The 12,841-nt window shown below is 45.7% G+C and overlaps 6 protein-coding genes across 6 annotated transcripts; 2 read left to right on the top strand and 4 right to left on the bottom strand.

Moving 5' to 3' along the window:
* The first annotated feature begins 1,182 nt into the window (after positions 1-1,182).
* Positions 1,183-2,243, top strand: LOC148515473 (histone H1-like). Its single transcript, XM_088479942.1, has one exon. It carries the CDS (start codon positions 1,196-1,198, stop codon positions 1,847-1,849), a length of 654 nt encoding a protein of 217 aa, XP_088336068.1. The 5' UTR covers positions 1,183-1,195; the 3' UTR covers positions 1,850-2,243.
* Positions 2,244-2,712: 469 nt separating this feature from the next.
* Positions 2,713-3,024, bottom strand: LOC148515472 (histone H4). The gene has a single exon (XM_088479885.1). The coding sequence runs from the start codon at positions 3,022-3,024 to the stop codon at positions 2,713-2,715; it is 312 nt and encodes a 103-aa protein (XP_088336011.1).
* A 1,298-nt stretch (positions 3,025-4,322) lies between these two features.
* On the bottom strand, positions 4,323-4,781 carry LOC148515471 (histone H2B 1.1). Its single transcript, XM_088479941.1, has one exon. It carries the CDS (start codon positions 4,754-4,756, stop codon positions 4,376-4,378), a length of 381 nt encoding a protein of 126 aa, XP_088336067.1. The 5' UTR covers positions 4,757-4,781; the 3' UTR covers positions 4,323-4,375.
* A 272-nt stretch (positions 4,782-5,053) lies between these two features.
* On the top strand, positions 5,054-5,555 carry LOC148515470 (histone H2A type 1-like). The gene has a single exon (XM_088479940.1). The coding sequence runs from the start codon at positions 5,090-5,092 to the stop codon at positions 5,480-5,482; it is 393 nt and encodes a 130-aa protein (XP_088336066.1). The 5' UTR covers positions 5,054-5,089; the 3' UTR covers positions 5,483-5,555.
* Positions 5,556-6,171: 616 nt separating this feature from the next.
* LOC148515469 (histone H3) lies at positions 6,172-7,063 on the bottom strand. Its single transcript, XM_088479939.1, has one exon. The coding sequence runs from the start codon at positions 7,045-7,047 to the stop codon at positions 6,637-6,639; it is 411 nt and encodes a 136-aa protein (XP_088336065.1). The 5' UTR covers positions 7,048-7,063; the 3' UTR covers positions 6,172-6,636.
* Positions 7,064-9,181: 2,118 nt separating this feature from the next.
* On the bottom strand, positions 9,182-9,493 carry LOC148515468 (histone H4). The gene has a single exon (XM_088479884.1). It carries the CDS (start codon positions 9,491-9,493, stop codon positions 9,182-9,184), a length of 312 nt encoding a protein of 103 aa, XP_088336010.1.
* Between the last annotated feature and the right edge of the window lie 3,348 nt (positions 9,494-12,841).

Below are 12,841 nucleotides of genomic sequence, written 5' to 3'. Positions count from 1 at the left end.
ACACTCAGTCACCACGCATGAGAAGGATGGTTTGCGGCCGGCCACCCACTCTAGGAAATCTGGAGACAGTTTTAGCACATAATGAGCCAGGAACTCATGTCACTTCTTTGCCTGTTCTGTTGATCTTCCATCCATCAGGTCACAATTTCCTCTGCTAGGTGCCATATACCCAAATCGAGCTATAACCACCTTATTGATAGCTCAGAATCTTACACCAACGACTCTGAGGTGACAGATACATTGTATATGTTAATATGCTCATACAGGTCACTTGATGCAATACTGGGTGAGTAGGGATGTTAGGCCGGATTACAACATTAGTATTTATTTGGACCCGTCATTCGCTGGCTCGCTATCTGCTGTGCAGGGCTGTCTTTCCCTCTTCCTTCTACACTCTCCCATCATTCCGCTTTGTATTTGTCCAGTCTACCGTCTGTTCTTCTTGTCTCCCCATATTGCTCCCATCTCTCCCTTTTCAAATCATAAAGTAATGGGATCAGGCCGCCATCATTCTTTTTACAGACACATTTATCTTATTAAATACACAGAAATGACAAGCAACGTGGATCACTAGAGGAACATTTTGTTAAAATGCCCCCAGCATTCTCCACATCCCGGAGAATCCCAGGCAAGATTAATCTGTAGCTGACTGTGCTATCTGTCCTTATCATGAAGAGCCCACACATCACATTTCTGTCTTTCAATATGTGCCCTGCTCTGTACAGATTGTGCCGCAGAGCACCTTCATTATCTCCAGGGCCAGAAGGAGAGAAAAAAGCCCCGATGGAACATTTTAGCAGCAGAAAAAAGGAGAAATGTGATACATGCCGGGCATGTGCAGCCTGGTGTGGGTGACCTGCCAGTGGCTATTCCTCTTTTCCTTCGCAACATCAAAGCCAGCATTGACCATAAAGGGCCAGGAGAGACCATGGAGCACAAGTGTGGTGCAGATAGCCAGCTCGTTTCTCTTCTCATGCCGTATAAATGACTATTTTTCTGCGCTAGGGAAACACAAGTTGACACCAGAATGTCCCTTACACACAGACATTGAAGGGTTTACACGGCTACATATTCTGCCAATGGGAACACAGAACGCCCCACGCTCAGCAGCCAATCACAGCACAGCCAGATGGGTATATAAGCAAAATCATAGTTGTATTGTTATTAGTTGTTATACTCAGAAGCATTCTGTAAAATGGCAGAAACTGCACCAGCTGGCGCCGTCCCTGCTCCATCAGAGGACGCAGCCAAAAAGAAAAGACAGACGAAGAAAGCTGCAGGAGGATCATCCAAGAAGAGCCCCAAGTCTTCTGGTCCCAGTGTCTCCGAGCTGATTGTGAGAGCCGTGGCTGCCTCTCAAGAGCGCAGTGGGGTTTCTCTTTCCGCCTTGAAGAAGGCTCTGGCTGCCGGAGGCTATGATGTGGAGAAGAATAACAGCCGCATCAAACTGGGCGTGAAAGCTTTGGTGACCAAAGGAATCCTCACCCAGGTGAAAGGCACCGGCGCTTCCGGCTCCTTCAAGCTCGATAAGAAGCAGGTTGAAAGCAAGAAGCCCGCCCAGAAATCTCTGAAGCCCAAGAAGCCTGCGGCAAAGAAAGTGGCCAAATCCCCGAAGAAGCCCAAGAAAGCTCCGAGTGCAGCCAAGAGCCCGAAGAAGGTCAAGAAACCAGCAAAGGCGGCTGCTGCCAAAAGCCCAAAGAAGCCTAAGAAGGCTGCCAAGAGCCCGGCCAAGAAGGCAGCGAAGCCCAAAACTGCCAAGAGTCCGGCTAAGAAAGCAGTGAAGCCCAAAGCTGCCAAGAGTCCTGCAAAGAAGGCAGCTAAGCCCAAGAAAGCTGCGACAAAGAAGTAATGGATCAATCGCCGCAGCCTCGCTTCCTTATTATCACACCAAAGGCTCTTTTCAGAGCCACCCACCCTCTCGTGGCAGAGCTGTAGGCAGATGACGGTCTGGAAGGGGCGCCCTGTACAATTGAGTCATTAGATACAGTAAAATAGAAATGAAATCTCCTGGGCTTACTGAGCAGCAGTCACTACCTTAAGCTTGTGATTTCTGTGTGGTAACGCAGTGTTCTAGAATAGAGCTGATGCTGCAGCAGGACAGCTGGGGAAAGGTATATCGGATGCGCTGGTTTCTACTTTTAGCCGACTACTCGGAGCTAAAGACTAGTGCTGGGGAAAGCAGCAGCGCGCCATCTGCACAACATTCCCTTATACTTTTATCTAATATTATTTACTACCCTCAAGGGCACCTAACACATTTATTTATTACGTTTCTTATATAGCGCAGCATATTCCGTTGCGCTTTACAATTGTAAACATTAATCTCCACCGAAGTGACGCCCAGCTGCTTAGTGTTATGATCGTTTATGCAGCAATGTCTGTAAACCATGTCCTTGTCTAGGAAGTCACTGGTTTCTTGTTCACTAATTTGTTTATGCACTGTGAAAGGTGATGCGGAACACTTGTGGCGCCATATACATATGATCATATATAAATGAACAAACTGCAGGTTAGCCGAAAAGCAACAGGATTCTTTATTTGTAGCAAATAAGTTATTCTGTTCATTATAGATCATGCGTTGATGATGCTGCTTACCGTGGAAAAAAATAAATCAAACAAAAGCAGTATGTTCATCAAGCTCATTTCAGGAGTGTTGTAGGTGGCCCTTAAAAGGGCCTTTGTGTTTCTGAAAACGAGATCAGCCGGACCTAGTTAACCTCCAAAACCATACAGAGTGCGGCCCTGGCGCTTGAGAGCATAGACCACATCCATAGCGGTCACAGTCTTCCTCTTGGCGTGCTCGGTGTAGGTGACGGCGTCCCGGATCACGTTCTCCAGGAACACTTTCAGCACCCCGCGGGTCTCCTCATAAATGAGACCAGAAATGCGCTTCACGCCCCCTCTCCGGGCTAGACGGCGGATGGCAGGCTTTGTGATGCCCTGGATGTTATCCCGCAGCACCTTCCTGTGGCGCTTGGCTCCTCCTTTCCCGAGTCCTTTACCGCCTTTGCCTCTTCCTGACATCTTGAAACCTGTTCAAATCAGTAACAAAAACGAAACCGTATAAGCAGCACAGCTGCCCTTTATTAAGACAAAGGGCGGACCTGATTGAAGCCTTCAATTTTTGAGAGGAGGAGCCATCTGTATCCCTCCCTTTCTTTTCTAAAGACAGGACATAGCTCTCTTTGAAACTACTTACTACCATTACATTGCAGTCTCTGAAAATCAGCCGCAGAGTAACATTAATTGTATCATTTCAGCTGCCTGAGACTGTAATGGATAGTGTTGCAAGTTCTTTTTTACTATGAATACTATTTCAAATTCAGAAACATGTAGCTTTTTCTATTGTCTTTCAAACTCAGCAGCTGTCCCACAATTATCCTACAAATTCCGCTGCCAGTGAAAACAGCACTCATGATAAAATTATCATTGTAAGTCTATTATAGCAATATAGTGATTTCTAGTCTACAGCACGATGTGGATAATGTGCGGTTATTATTTTATCCAGATTCTTATCAACAAAGGTTGTGATCACATATTTGTGCTCGTTTAAATAGCACTTGTAATTTTTATCACACATAGCGATAGCTCTAATCTACATTAAATGTAATTAATCTTGGTGGGTATGTGTATGAAAACATTTGCTGTTATGTACCTAATTTAGGTTTCTTTCTCCAAGCCTGACCCACTCTTCCATGTAATTAGTGCTTTATATTATAGTCATTTCCAATAGACGGTCATTCACTGTCTCACAGGTAGCATGTATCAGTATCATGCACAATTTTGCCGGCACCTCACTAGTTACTATGCAGCTTTACTCCAAAATGATTAGTAAATTAATGTTATCAGTATAGATCTGGTATTATATTGTTGGAGTCAGACCTATGGTGCTTGTATTATACCATCTCTCTATTTTATCTCACAGACACGATGCCACTGACGTGTCCTGTGAGTTGTTCGGATGTTGCCTGCATCCAAGTGTGCTACAAGCGAAGCACAGGATCACCTTATATAATCACTGTAATAGATATATCTAAGGCCGGCTGTCTTTCTGTACTCCCTACGTTAACAATCATGGAAAATGCAGATCAGGGCGTACTTTATTATCTAAATAAGGGATGGTTTTTATTCTGGATACATTTTAGCTCTTCAAAAATAGTTTCCCCTGAAAGAAACTATTTTTTTTGCAACCAGCAGAGTGCAAAGAAAACTATGCATGTAAGAGATTCAGGCTATACAGCCTCGGTTTCTGCGATTCAGCCAAGTATATAAGTAGGGTCACAGCACAAACCATGATAGTTACAGCCCGTTAAGAGAGGAGGTGGGTGGCTCTTAGAAGAGCCTGTGTTCATGTGGGAGGGAGAAGGAAAGCAGATCACTTGGCGCTGGTGTACTTGGTGACGGCCTTGGTGCCCTCGGACACGGCGTGTTTAGCCAGCTCTCCCGGCAGCAGCAGGCGTACAGCGGTCTGGATCTCCCGGGAGGTGATGGTGGAGCGCTTGTTGTAATGAGCCAGGCGGGAAGCTTCCCCTGCAATGCGCTCAAAGATATCATTCACAAAGGAGTTCATGATGCCCATAGCCTTGGAGGAGATGCCGGTATCTGGGTGCACCTGCTTCAGCACTTTGTACACGTAAATGGCGTAACTCTCCTTCCTGGTCTTCCTACGTTTCTTCCCATCTTTCTTCTGGGTCTTAGTCACCGCTTTCTTTGAGCCCTTCTTGGGCGCTGGCGCAGACTTCGCAGGCTCAGGCATTTCGAAGCAACAGACAAAATCTCTTTCGACAATGTAAAAAATGTGTTGCTGACACGGCCCAGATCTGCTCCATTTATAGTCAGTCCATGCAAATGAGGCTTTAGCCCTTCAGGATGTACTATTGGGTAGACGGTTTTGTTTTTTTTCAAATGTCGAACGGCAACATAACTCCACCCTCTAAATGCTGATTGGTTTGTGCATGACCCTAAACTGCATTGGACATTGTGTAAAGGGGACCAATCACAGAGCAAGCACTGGATTTCCTGTTTGGAATATAAGGAGTATGGCTGGCTTATAATTCATTTAGATTTTATTTGCGCTTGTAAATCGATCATGTCTGGAAGAGGGAAACAGGGCGGCAAGACCCGGGCTAAGGCAAAGACTCGTTCTTCTCGGGCCGGTCTCCAGTTTCCTGTTGGCCGCGTTCACCGGCTGTTGAGGAAGGGAAACTATGCACAGCGTGTGGGAGCCGGGGCACCAGTCTACCTGGCCGCAGTACTCGAATACCTGACGGCTGAGATACTGGAGCTTGCAGGCAACGCTGCCCGCGACAACAAGAAGACCCGCATCATCCCCCGCCACCTCCAGCTCGCCGTACGCAATGATGAGGAGCTAAACAAACTACTCGGTGGAGTGACCATCGCTCAGGGAGGGGTCCTGCCCAACATCCAGGCCGTGCTACTGCCTAAGAAGACGGAGAGTCACAAGTCGGCCAAGAGCAAGTAATGTAATCCTGGCAACTTCCACTACAAAACCGATGTCTCTGTAATAGAACAAAGGCTCTTTTAAGAGCCACCCACGTCTTCCTACGAGAGCCTAGAACACGGCCATTGTTTCTTATTGTAGTGACGCCTGGCTGCTCAGCAGCGCTTTGTTTTACCCCATCCCCAACATTCCATCCAGATTGGGGATAGCAGCTGTGCAGAGGAGGCTCTGCTCTATACACACGTCCATTAAAGACTACTGCTGCTAAAACGCTCCCTCATGTATAGAAGCTCTGATCTGTTATGGCACAAGTCTAGTAATAGTCCTTTTTTCTTTACCATCACCTCTTCTCACAAAAGACCTTTATCTACTGTATCTTATATCTGGTAGGCTGATTTATATACATGCTCATAGTGTAAGTGCATACGGATTTCAATTTAATAAAGTTGCTAGTGTAAAATGAATTGCGCTCGGTTTCCCTTTTTTTTTTTTTTTTCCATGAACGTGAGAAGATTAATTTAACATGATGGAATTGTGGTGTAACCACTGAAAGGAAATAAAATATTGACGGCTTTCTGGCAAGTTAAAATCAAGTAAATACAATACCATTAGGGTTGTTGCTGACCTCACAATTGAGATTATTTAAAGACAACCTCACATTTCCAAATAGTTTGTACAGAAGGGGTCTGGAATCTGGCGCACCTATCATTTTTATGATCCACAGTGTAGTATATAATATTTGTTTTCTTTGACTATCAAAATATCGCGGAGAGTGAGTCCAAAGGGAAAAACAATCCCTGTGCTGTGGAACTTTCAAGCTCTAATGTAATATATCCTCCATCATGGGGGGTTGTTTTCATGCAAGTGACTGCGGGTTTTGTTGGTGCACCGCATTTTATTTTCCCCCCATAAAGAGGCTCCTGTCGCCATCCAAAACAGCGACAGGCTGCCAGGAAGGAGACGGGGAAGACAGATAATGCGCTTTGAGCTCCGACTTTTAATGGGAGTTTTGTACTTTCTTACCCACCTAGTTGGAGAGCGGAGTTGAGGATTACCTAGTATCCTGTTGCTCAAACTAATATGTAGTTTATGCTTCAGCTCGCTTAGAAAGATGTGGTGGCTCTGAAAAGAGCCTTTGTGGGTTTTTTTGTGTGTATAGGAGTGCCGAGTACCACCTATGCCCTCTCCCCTCGGATCCTGCGGGCCAGCTGGATGTCTTTGGGCATGATGGTCACCCTCTTGGCGTGGATGGCGCACAGGTTGGTGTCCTCGAAGAGCCCGACCAGATAAGCCTCGCTGGCCTCTTGTAGGGCCATGACAGCAGAACTCTGGAAGCGCAGGTCGGTCTTGAAATCCTGGGCGATCTCTCTCACCAGTCGCTGGAAGGGCAGCTTACGGATCAGCAGCTCAGTGGATTTCTGGTAGCGACGGATCTCTCGGAGAGCAACAGTCCCGGGTCGGTAGCGGTGAGGCTTCTTCACGCCGCCGGTAGCTGGGGCGCTCTTCCGGGCAGCCTTGGTTGCCAGCTGCTTACGGGGAGCTTTCCCTCCTGTAGATTTGCGGGCGGTCTGCTTTGTCCTGGCCATTATTCCTCCAAAGTGACTAAATACACAGACAGTGACACAACAGCGTTTAGCAAACCTATATATAAAGAGTGCTTCACGCTGATTGGATAGAAGTAGTCCTGCCCTCTCCACCGATTGGCTTTAAAAAATAAAAATAAAACCGCTTTTTCAAAAATCCCGCCGTTTAAACGTCCAGCCTACTTTTCCAGATTCTGGAAGTGAATGCAGGAAGGCGTTGCTGAGTTTTTGCTCACCATTGTACAAACTACACATCCCAGCCTAAAGGTGTTCTGTTAGGGCATGTTACATCTGTGGCAGCCTGGCATGTGAAGGTCACCATCAGTTATAATGCCATAAATTGCCTATTCCTAGTACAAGCGAGTGAACGTTTCTTCTTGGTATCAAGCAGAAGTGATAAAAAAAATAAATCCCCCTTAAAAACTCCACTTCTTGGAAAAAATGCTGATGACACTTACCCTAGGTAGATATATTTAAATGTATATTGAAATTGATACATAAGGAGTCCCATACATTTCAATTACCCTCATTACAGTCGGCAATAGTAATGTGATTGGGAGGCGGACTGCAATAGTATGTATTCCCGGAATACATACTGTAGTCTGTAGCAGTCAGCTTTACATTATCAGAGGTGCAAGACCTATTGGAGCACTGTAAGAAGTTATAGCCGGCAGCTAACTCAGGTCGCCCCATCACCCATAGTCTAGGTCCCGGACCTAACCCAACGCACCAACCAGAGGCGACTCTCGCACAGCGTTTACAGGGCTATATTCCAGCCTACCTACCACTCTCCTCAAATACGCTGGACATAAGGAAATCTTTTCACATCCAGACAAATATCGTAATAGATTATTTTGGGGTGTCTCTGGGAATGAACATGCATTTGTAATGACCATTAGAATAATATGTTGTTCTTCCCCCCGGGGCTTTAGCAAAACTTTTCAGAGACTTCCTCCGCAGGGTAACTTTAGCCACCAGATATTTTCGGGGGTGGCTGGGGCAATAGCCATCTCCGAGAAGCAGTTACCCAATCTATTATCAGCCTCATCAAATGCCACCCCACCGTGGGAACCGGATGAATGGGCTGTATAGCCCTGTCTCACTCTTGTATTTTTCCAGCAGGAGTCCGAGTCACCGCTCTAGGAACGTGTCTGTGTGGGTAAGAAAGCCTAAACAGTCTTCTACCAAACCAGGAGCAGCGTTAGTTTGGCTTCTGATTGTCGCTAGACGACTGAAAACAATCTGGCTATTTTAATAATTGTCAGATAGACTGACTGACTCATTTACTAATATGTCTTCAAAACACTCAATATCTCTATTCCTTTGTGCAGTGTGTTGTAATTCCAGTGTGGTTTAGTGGTTCTATCTTCTGATACATATGATACTGTTACAATAAAGGCTAAGGCTTCCATAGCCCATATTGTAACTGTATAAAGCACGTTCATTGCTACATTTACATTCAGTTGCAAACATGACATACCACCAATGTTATTCACATTTACTGCTCTAGAAGATAAAACTCTGTCTTAAACCAGTGTAATGCTCTGACATTTGACAAATTACTTTTAAAGGAGGGTATGTCTGAAAATGGATCTTAATGCTGATTTAAATGTATGCAATGTGTAATTCTTTACACAAAATAGAGCAGGAGCCCTTCCCAGGCAGAAAGGGGTTTGTCAATACTTTTCTTTTAAAAGGGATTTCCTACAGTTAACGTTTAAAGAAGCACTGACCATTGCGGTTGTTTCTTTATAAACAGTGTAATTATCAGTCTAGAACTAGTCAGCCACATACACTGATTTGTGCCATCATAGAAACAGTGGCCGTAATAATCTAACATAGGGACACCCATAGGACAATGCTTTAATGTACTCACTCGATACATTTACAAGACCGACAGAGAGTGACTACGTGCAGATTTCACCTATAAGCTGTCGTTTCCCCATAATTTACTAGTAACGATCTAAATATAAACCAGCAAACAGGCTTATATTAGGACTCTGTATAAGGTCTGGCGTCAGCCAGGACAAGATACATATAATAGTACAAGGGAATAATTATAGCGCTCTCATAGAAGAAATAGGCGGCCCTGAAAAGGGCCTTTGTGTGGGTGATAGTATTCAATGTACATCAGTGTTCAGCCCCCGAATCCATAGAGAGTGCGGCCCTGGCGTTTCAGAGCGTACACCACATCCATAGCGGTCACAGTCTTCCTCTTGGCGTGTTCGGTGTAGGTGACGGCGTCCCGGATAACGTTCTCCAGGAAGACCTTCAGCACCCCACGGGTCTCCTCATAAATGAGACCAGAAATGCGCTTCACGCCTCCTCTCCGGGCGAGACGGCGAATAGCAGGCTTGGTGATGCCCTGGATGTTATCCCGCAGCACTTTCCTGTGGCGCTTGGCTCCTCCTTTTCCGAGCCCCTTTCCGCCTTTACCTCTGCCAGACATGTTGCTTTTTAATCACTTGTATTGTATCACTCGCTGTAAAGAGAACAATACTGTTACAATTACAGCAAAGTCCTCCTCTTATACAGTGCGAGCGGACCAAATGGGAAACCTCTGGTCTATGAGGGAGGAGTCCTCCAAGGCGTCACATCCTGCTGCTTGTGACGCTCCTAATATAGGGACAATATCAGTTTCGGGATTCCTACCAATGCAGTTATTGATATTTTACTTTATACAAGAACTCATCCTCCATTCAGACTGAACTGAGACGGTGTATGTGTCTAATGAGTTATGTGTCTCTATTAGATGGTGATTATGACATTACTGTTCCTATGCACTGGCGTGTTCTGCCCCTTCCCAAACTGTCTCTCCCGCCCTCTCTCATTTTGAAATCTCACTTTTCTGGGTCTTTTGTAGTCTTACCTGTGATCTCCTGCAGTCTCCGCTGGAGACACTAACCTAAATATTGAAACTTCTCATCCCACTTTAGCTGCCCCATACTCATCCTTCTTACCCACCTCTTTCCCCTCACCACTCTCATTATCTGCCTATATTGCTATTCTCCTGCCTCTACACCAGCAGTTATATTTTTACCACCTCTCTCTTTTCAAACGTCATTCCCTGCCTGTTCACCTTTACCTGACTCTACTTCATCCCTCCATTCCTCTCACCCCTCATTGAATGATGCTGCTCAGGGCTGCTGCTGCAGACTGATGGTGCATACACACGGTCAGATGTATCAGATGAAGGATTTGAGCAACAATTTGAACGATTTCTGACTGCATTAAAATAAATGGAATCGTCCAAATCTGACTGCAAACACATCAGATTCAGATATCGTTATCTGACAAGCGGGAACGCGCATCGTTCATCGTTGAAGGCTCATGTCAGATTTTCTGTCAGATTTGAATGATTTTTAAAATCGTTATCGTTCAGATCTGACAGGAAATTTGACCGTGTGAGACTTTAGAGCCGACCCACTCGCATAGGTCTGAGTCCAGGGCCCTATGCAAGAAAGGGACCGTGCCTGTTACTCTGCTCGCTTGGCAAAGCTGCGCGCCATCGATAAAGGGGCATGGCCTTGTAGGCAACGATTCCTAGATGACGTTACTTGGGGGCATGCCTGTATGGCACGCCTCCCATTTCATGTCAGGCTGGGGACAAGCCCAGTTTTTCTGTCAGCAGCTGGGCTGCCCCAGCCATCTACCAGCACTGAATGGATGCCACATGCATGCCCTTAAAATTATAATATGCGGAACTGTAATCTCAGCACGGGAGATTATTATATCACCAAGCCTGCCATTCGCCGTCTCGCCCGGAGAGGAGGCGTGAAGCGCATTTCTGGTCTCATTTATGAGGAGACCCGTGGGGTGCTGAAGGTCTTCCTGGAGAACGTTATCCGGGACGCCGTCACCTACACCGAACACGCCAAGAGGAAAACAGTCACCGCTATGGATGTGGTGTACGCTCTGAAACGCCAGGGCCGCACTCTCTATGGATTCGGGGGCTGAACACTGATGTACATTGAATACTATCACCCACACAAAGGCCCTTTTCAGGGCCGCCTATTTCTTCTATGAGAGCGCTATAATTATTCCCTTGTACTATTATATGTATCTTGTCCTGGCTCCGGGGGCCCTATGTAAGCCCTCAGAGAAACAGCACAGTAGTAGTTGCTCTATCACCTATCCTTTCAATGCGTTTTGGGACCATTTGTCCCTTTCTCGGTGGTAATGAGAAATTAATTCACTTTAAATAGCCGTGCAGCCAGTCCCTTCCGGTACCGGTTTGAAGATATCCGGTGGGGGAAGAGACTGTAGCTTAGCGTATTCCCTGATGTGTCATACGCTCTGTCATGTACACCTGATGGTGGTCCCTCAGATCTGACATGAGTTGGAGTCTTTTCCTTCTGTATATCTTTTCCGAACGTGGCCGGAAGTGACGTCCTCGGGCGGCCCGGATGCAGGGAAACTTTGTCTCTGAATATATTGTTCCTAGGCTTGCGATTTTGTTGTGGAAACTGAGGCCCCCATTTATCAATGAAGGTAAACACCAGCACAATTTTTAATTTAGGAACACTGTGATACAAACAAAAAAATTCACTGTTATTTACCAATACTTACCCCTCCAGCGAGGACCCGCGAAGTCCTCCTCCTCTGCGATGTCCTCCGCTGGGCTGCTGGCAACCTCACGCTGGTAGCGACAGGGTGACTCAGCAGTGGCTGGAAGGCTTTGCTGAAGCCAGAAGGGCCGCGACTGGTGCCCATTGACGTCAATTGGGACTTCAGTGTTCTCGCCATCTTTGATTACCGCTGTTTGTTAAATGCAGAAAAGAAGTCATAACCCCTAGCGAGCGCTAAAGGAAATATACTATGTTGATAAATGGGGGCCTGAAAGTGTCTTTATTGTAGTTGCCAGAATACTGTTTATGATGGAGGATATTCTCTCATTAGGAAAAGTGATAGAGTTAATCCATTTTCTTCTCCTTTGTGTAAATCATATGGGGCATTCTAACTTCTTCTGCATAAAAAACAGTGCATTGTGAGTGTCTTCAACATTCTGTGCAGCACAGGTAGATTTCTACTCTCACCTGCTGGTGCTGGGTCCCGCTATTTATGTAAGTGCTCCGTTGGTTGCAAGTGTCAAATTTGTGGCCCAAGGGTATTTAACCCATGTAAATCTACAGCTACTTGTTCAAATTAATACAGTCTGTACCTGTGCCCACTTTACCAGCCTATTTCATGCCTGAAACCTTGTTAGGCCAGGCAAAATACTCGAGAGTCACGAGTAAGTGACCTCCTGCTGTTGGTTGGAATTGTCAAATTTGTGGCCCAAGGCTATTTAACCCTTGCAACACTACAGCTACTTATTAAAAAAGATATAATTTGGTGCCTTATGTCCACTTTGCCAGCCTATTTCCTGCCCAAAACCCTTTTGGGCCAAGCAAAATACAAGTGGATCATATGTAAGTGACCCCACTCTGTTTGTTTCAAGTGTCATTTTTGATGTCCAAGGCTATTTAACCCTTGAAACACTACAGCTACTTATTCAAAATGGTATAATTTGGTGCCTCTGCTCACTTTACAAGCCTATTACATGCTCAAAATCTTATTGGGCAAGGCAAAATACAAGAACGTCAGTGGCAAAAGTCTCATACTCCAACTGACTTGCTCACATATAAGACTATCTACAACTCTTATCGTACTGCTCTGGATACTGCCAAACAAACATATTTCCAATCTCTTATCTCTGCTCAAGCCTCTAACCCCAAGCGACTTTTTAATACATTTAAACTGCTTCTTACCCCTCCCTCACCCAAACCACCTGCTACTATCTGTGCACAAGATTTGG

Source organism: Taudactylus pleione, unplaced genomic scaffold (genome assembly GCF_031769625.1).
Source record: "Taudactylus pleione unplaced genomic scaffold, aTauple2 ptg000248l, whole genome shotgun sequence".
Taxonomy (NCBI): domain Eukaryota; kingdom Metazoa; phylum Chordata; class Amphibia; order Anura; family Myobatrachidae; genus Taudactylus; species Taudactylus pleione.
Note: the sequence above shows the minus strand (reverse complement) of the source record. Positions and strands in the feature narration are given on the sequence as shown.

Bases quoted from the DNA above. Each gene is read 5' to 3' on its own strand.
- LOC148515468 (XM_088479884.1), bottom strand. From the start codon at position 9,493: ATGTCTGGCAGAGGTAAAGGCGGAAAGGGGCTCGGAAAAGGAGGAGCC.
- LOC148515471 (XM_088479941.1), bottom strand. From the start codon at position 4,756: ATGCCTGAGCCTGCGAAGTCTGCGCCAGCGCCCAAGAAGGGCTCAAAG.
- LOC148515470 (XM_088479940.1), top strand. From the start codon at position 5,090: ATGTCTGGAAGAGGGAAACAGGGCGGCAAGACCCGGGCTAAGGCAAAG.
- LOC148515469 (XM_088479939.1), bottom strand. From the start codon at position 7,047: ATGGCCAGGACAAAGCAGACCGCCCGCAAATCTACAGGAGGGAAAGCT.
- LOC148515472 (XM_088479885.1), bottom strand. From the start codon at position 3,024: ATGTCAGGAAGAGGCAAAGGCGGTAAAGGACTCGGGAAAGGAGGAGCC.
- LOC148515473 (XM_088479942.1), top strand. From the start codon at position 1,196: ATGGCAGAAACTGCACCAGCTGGCGCCGTCCCTGCTCCATCAGAGGAC.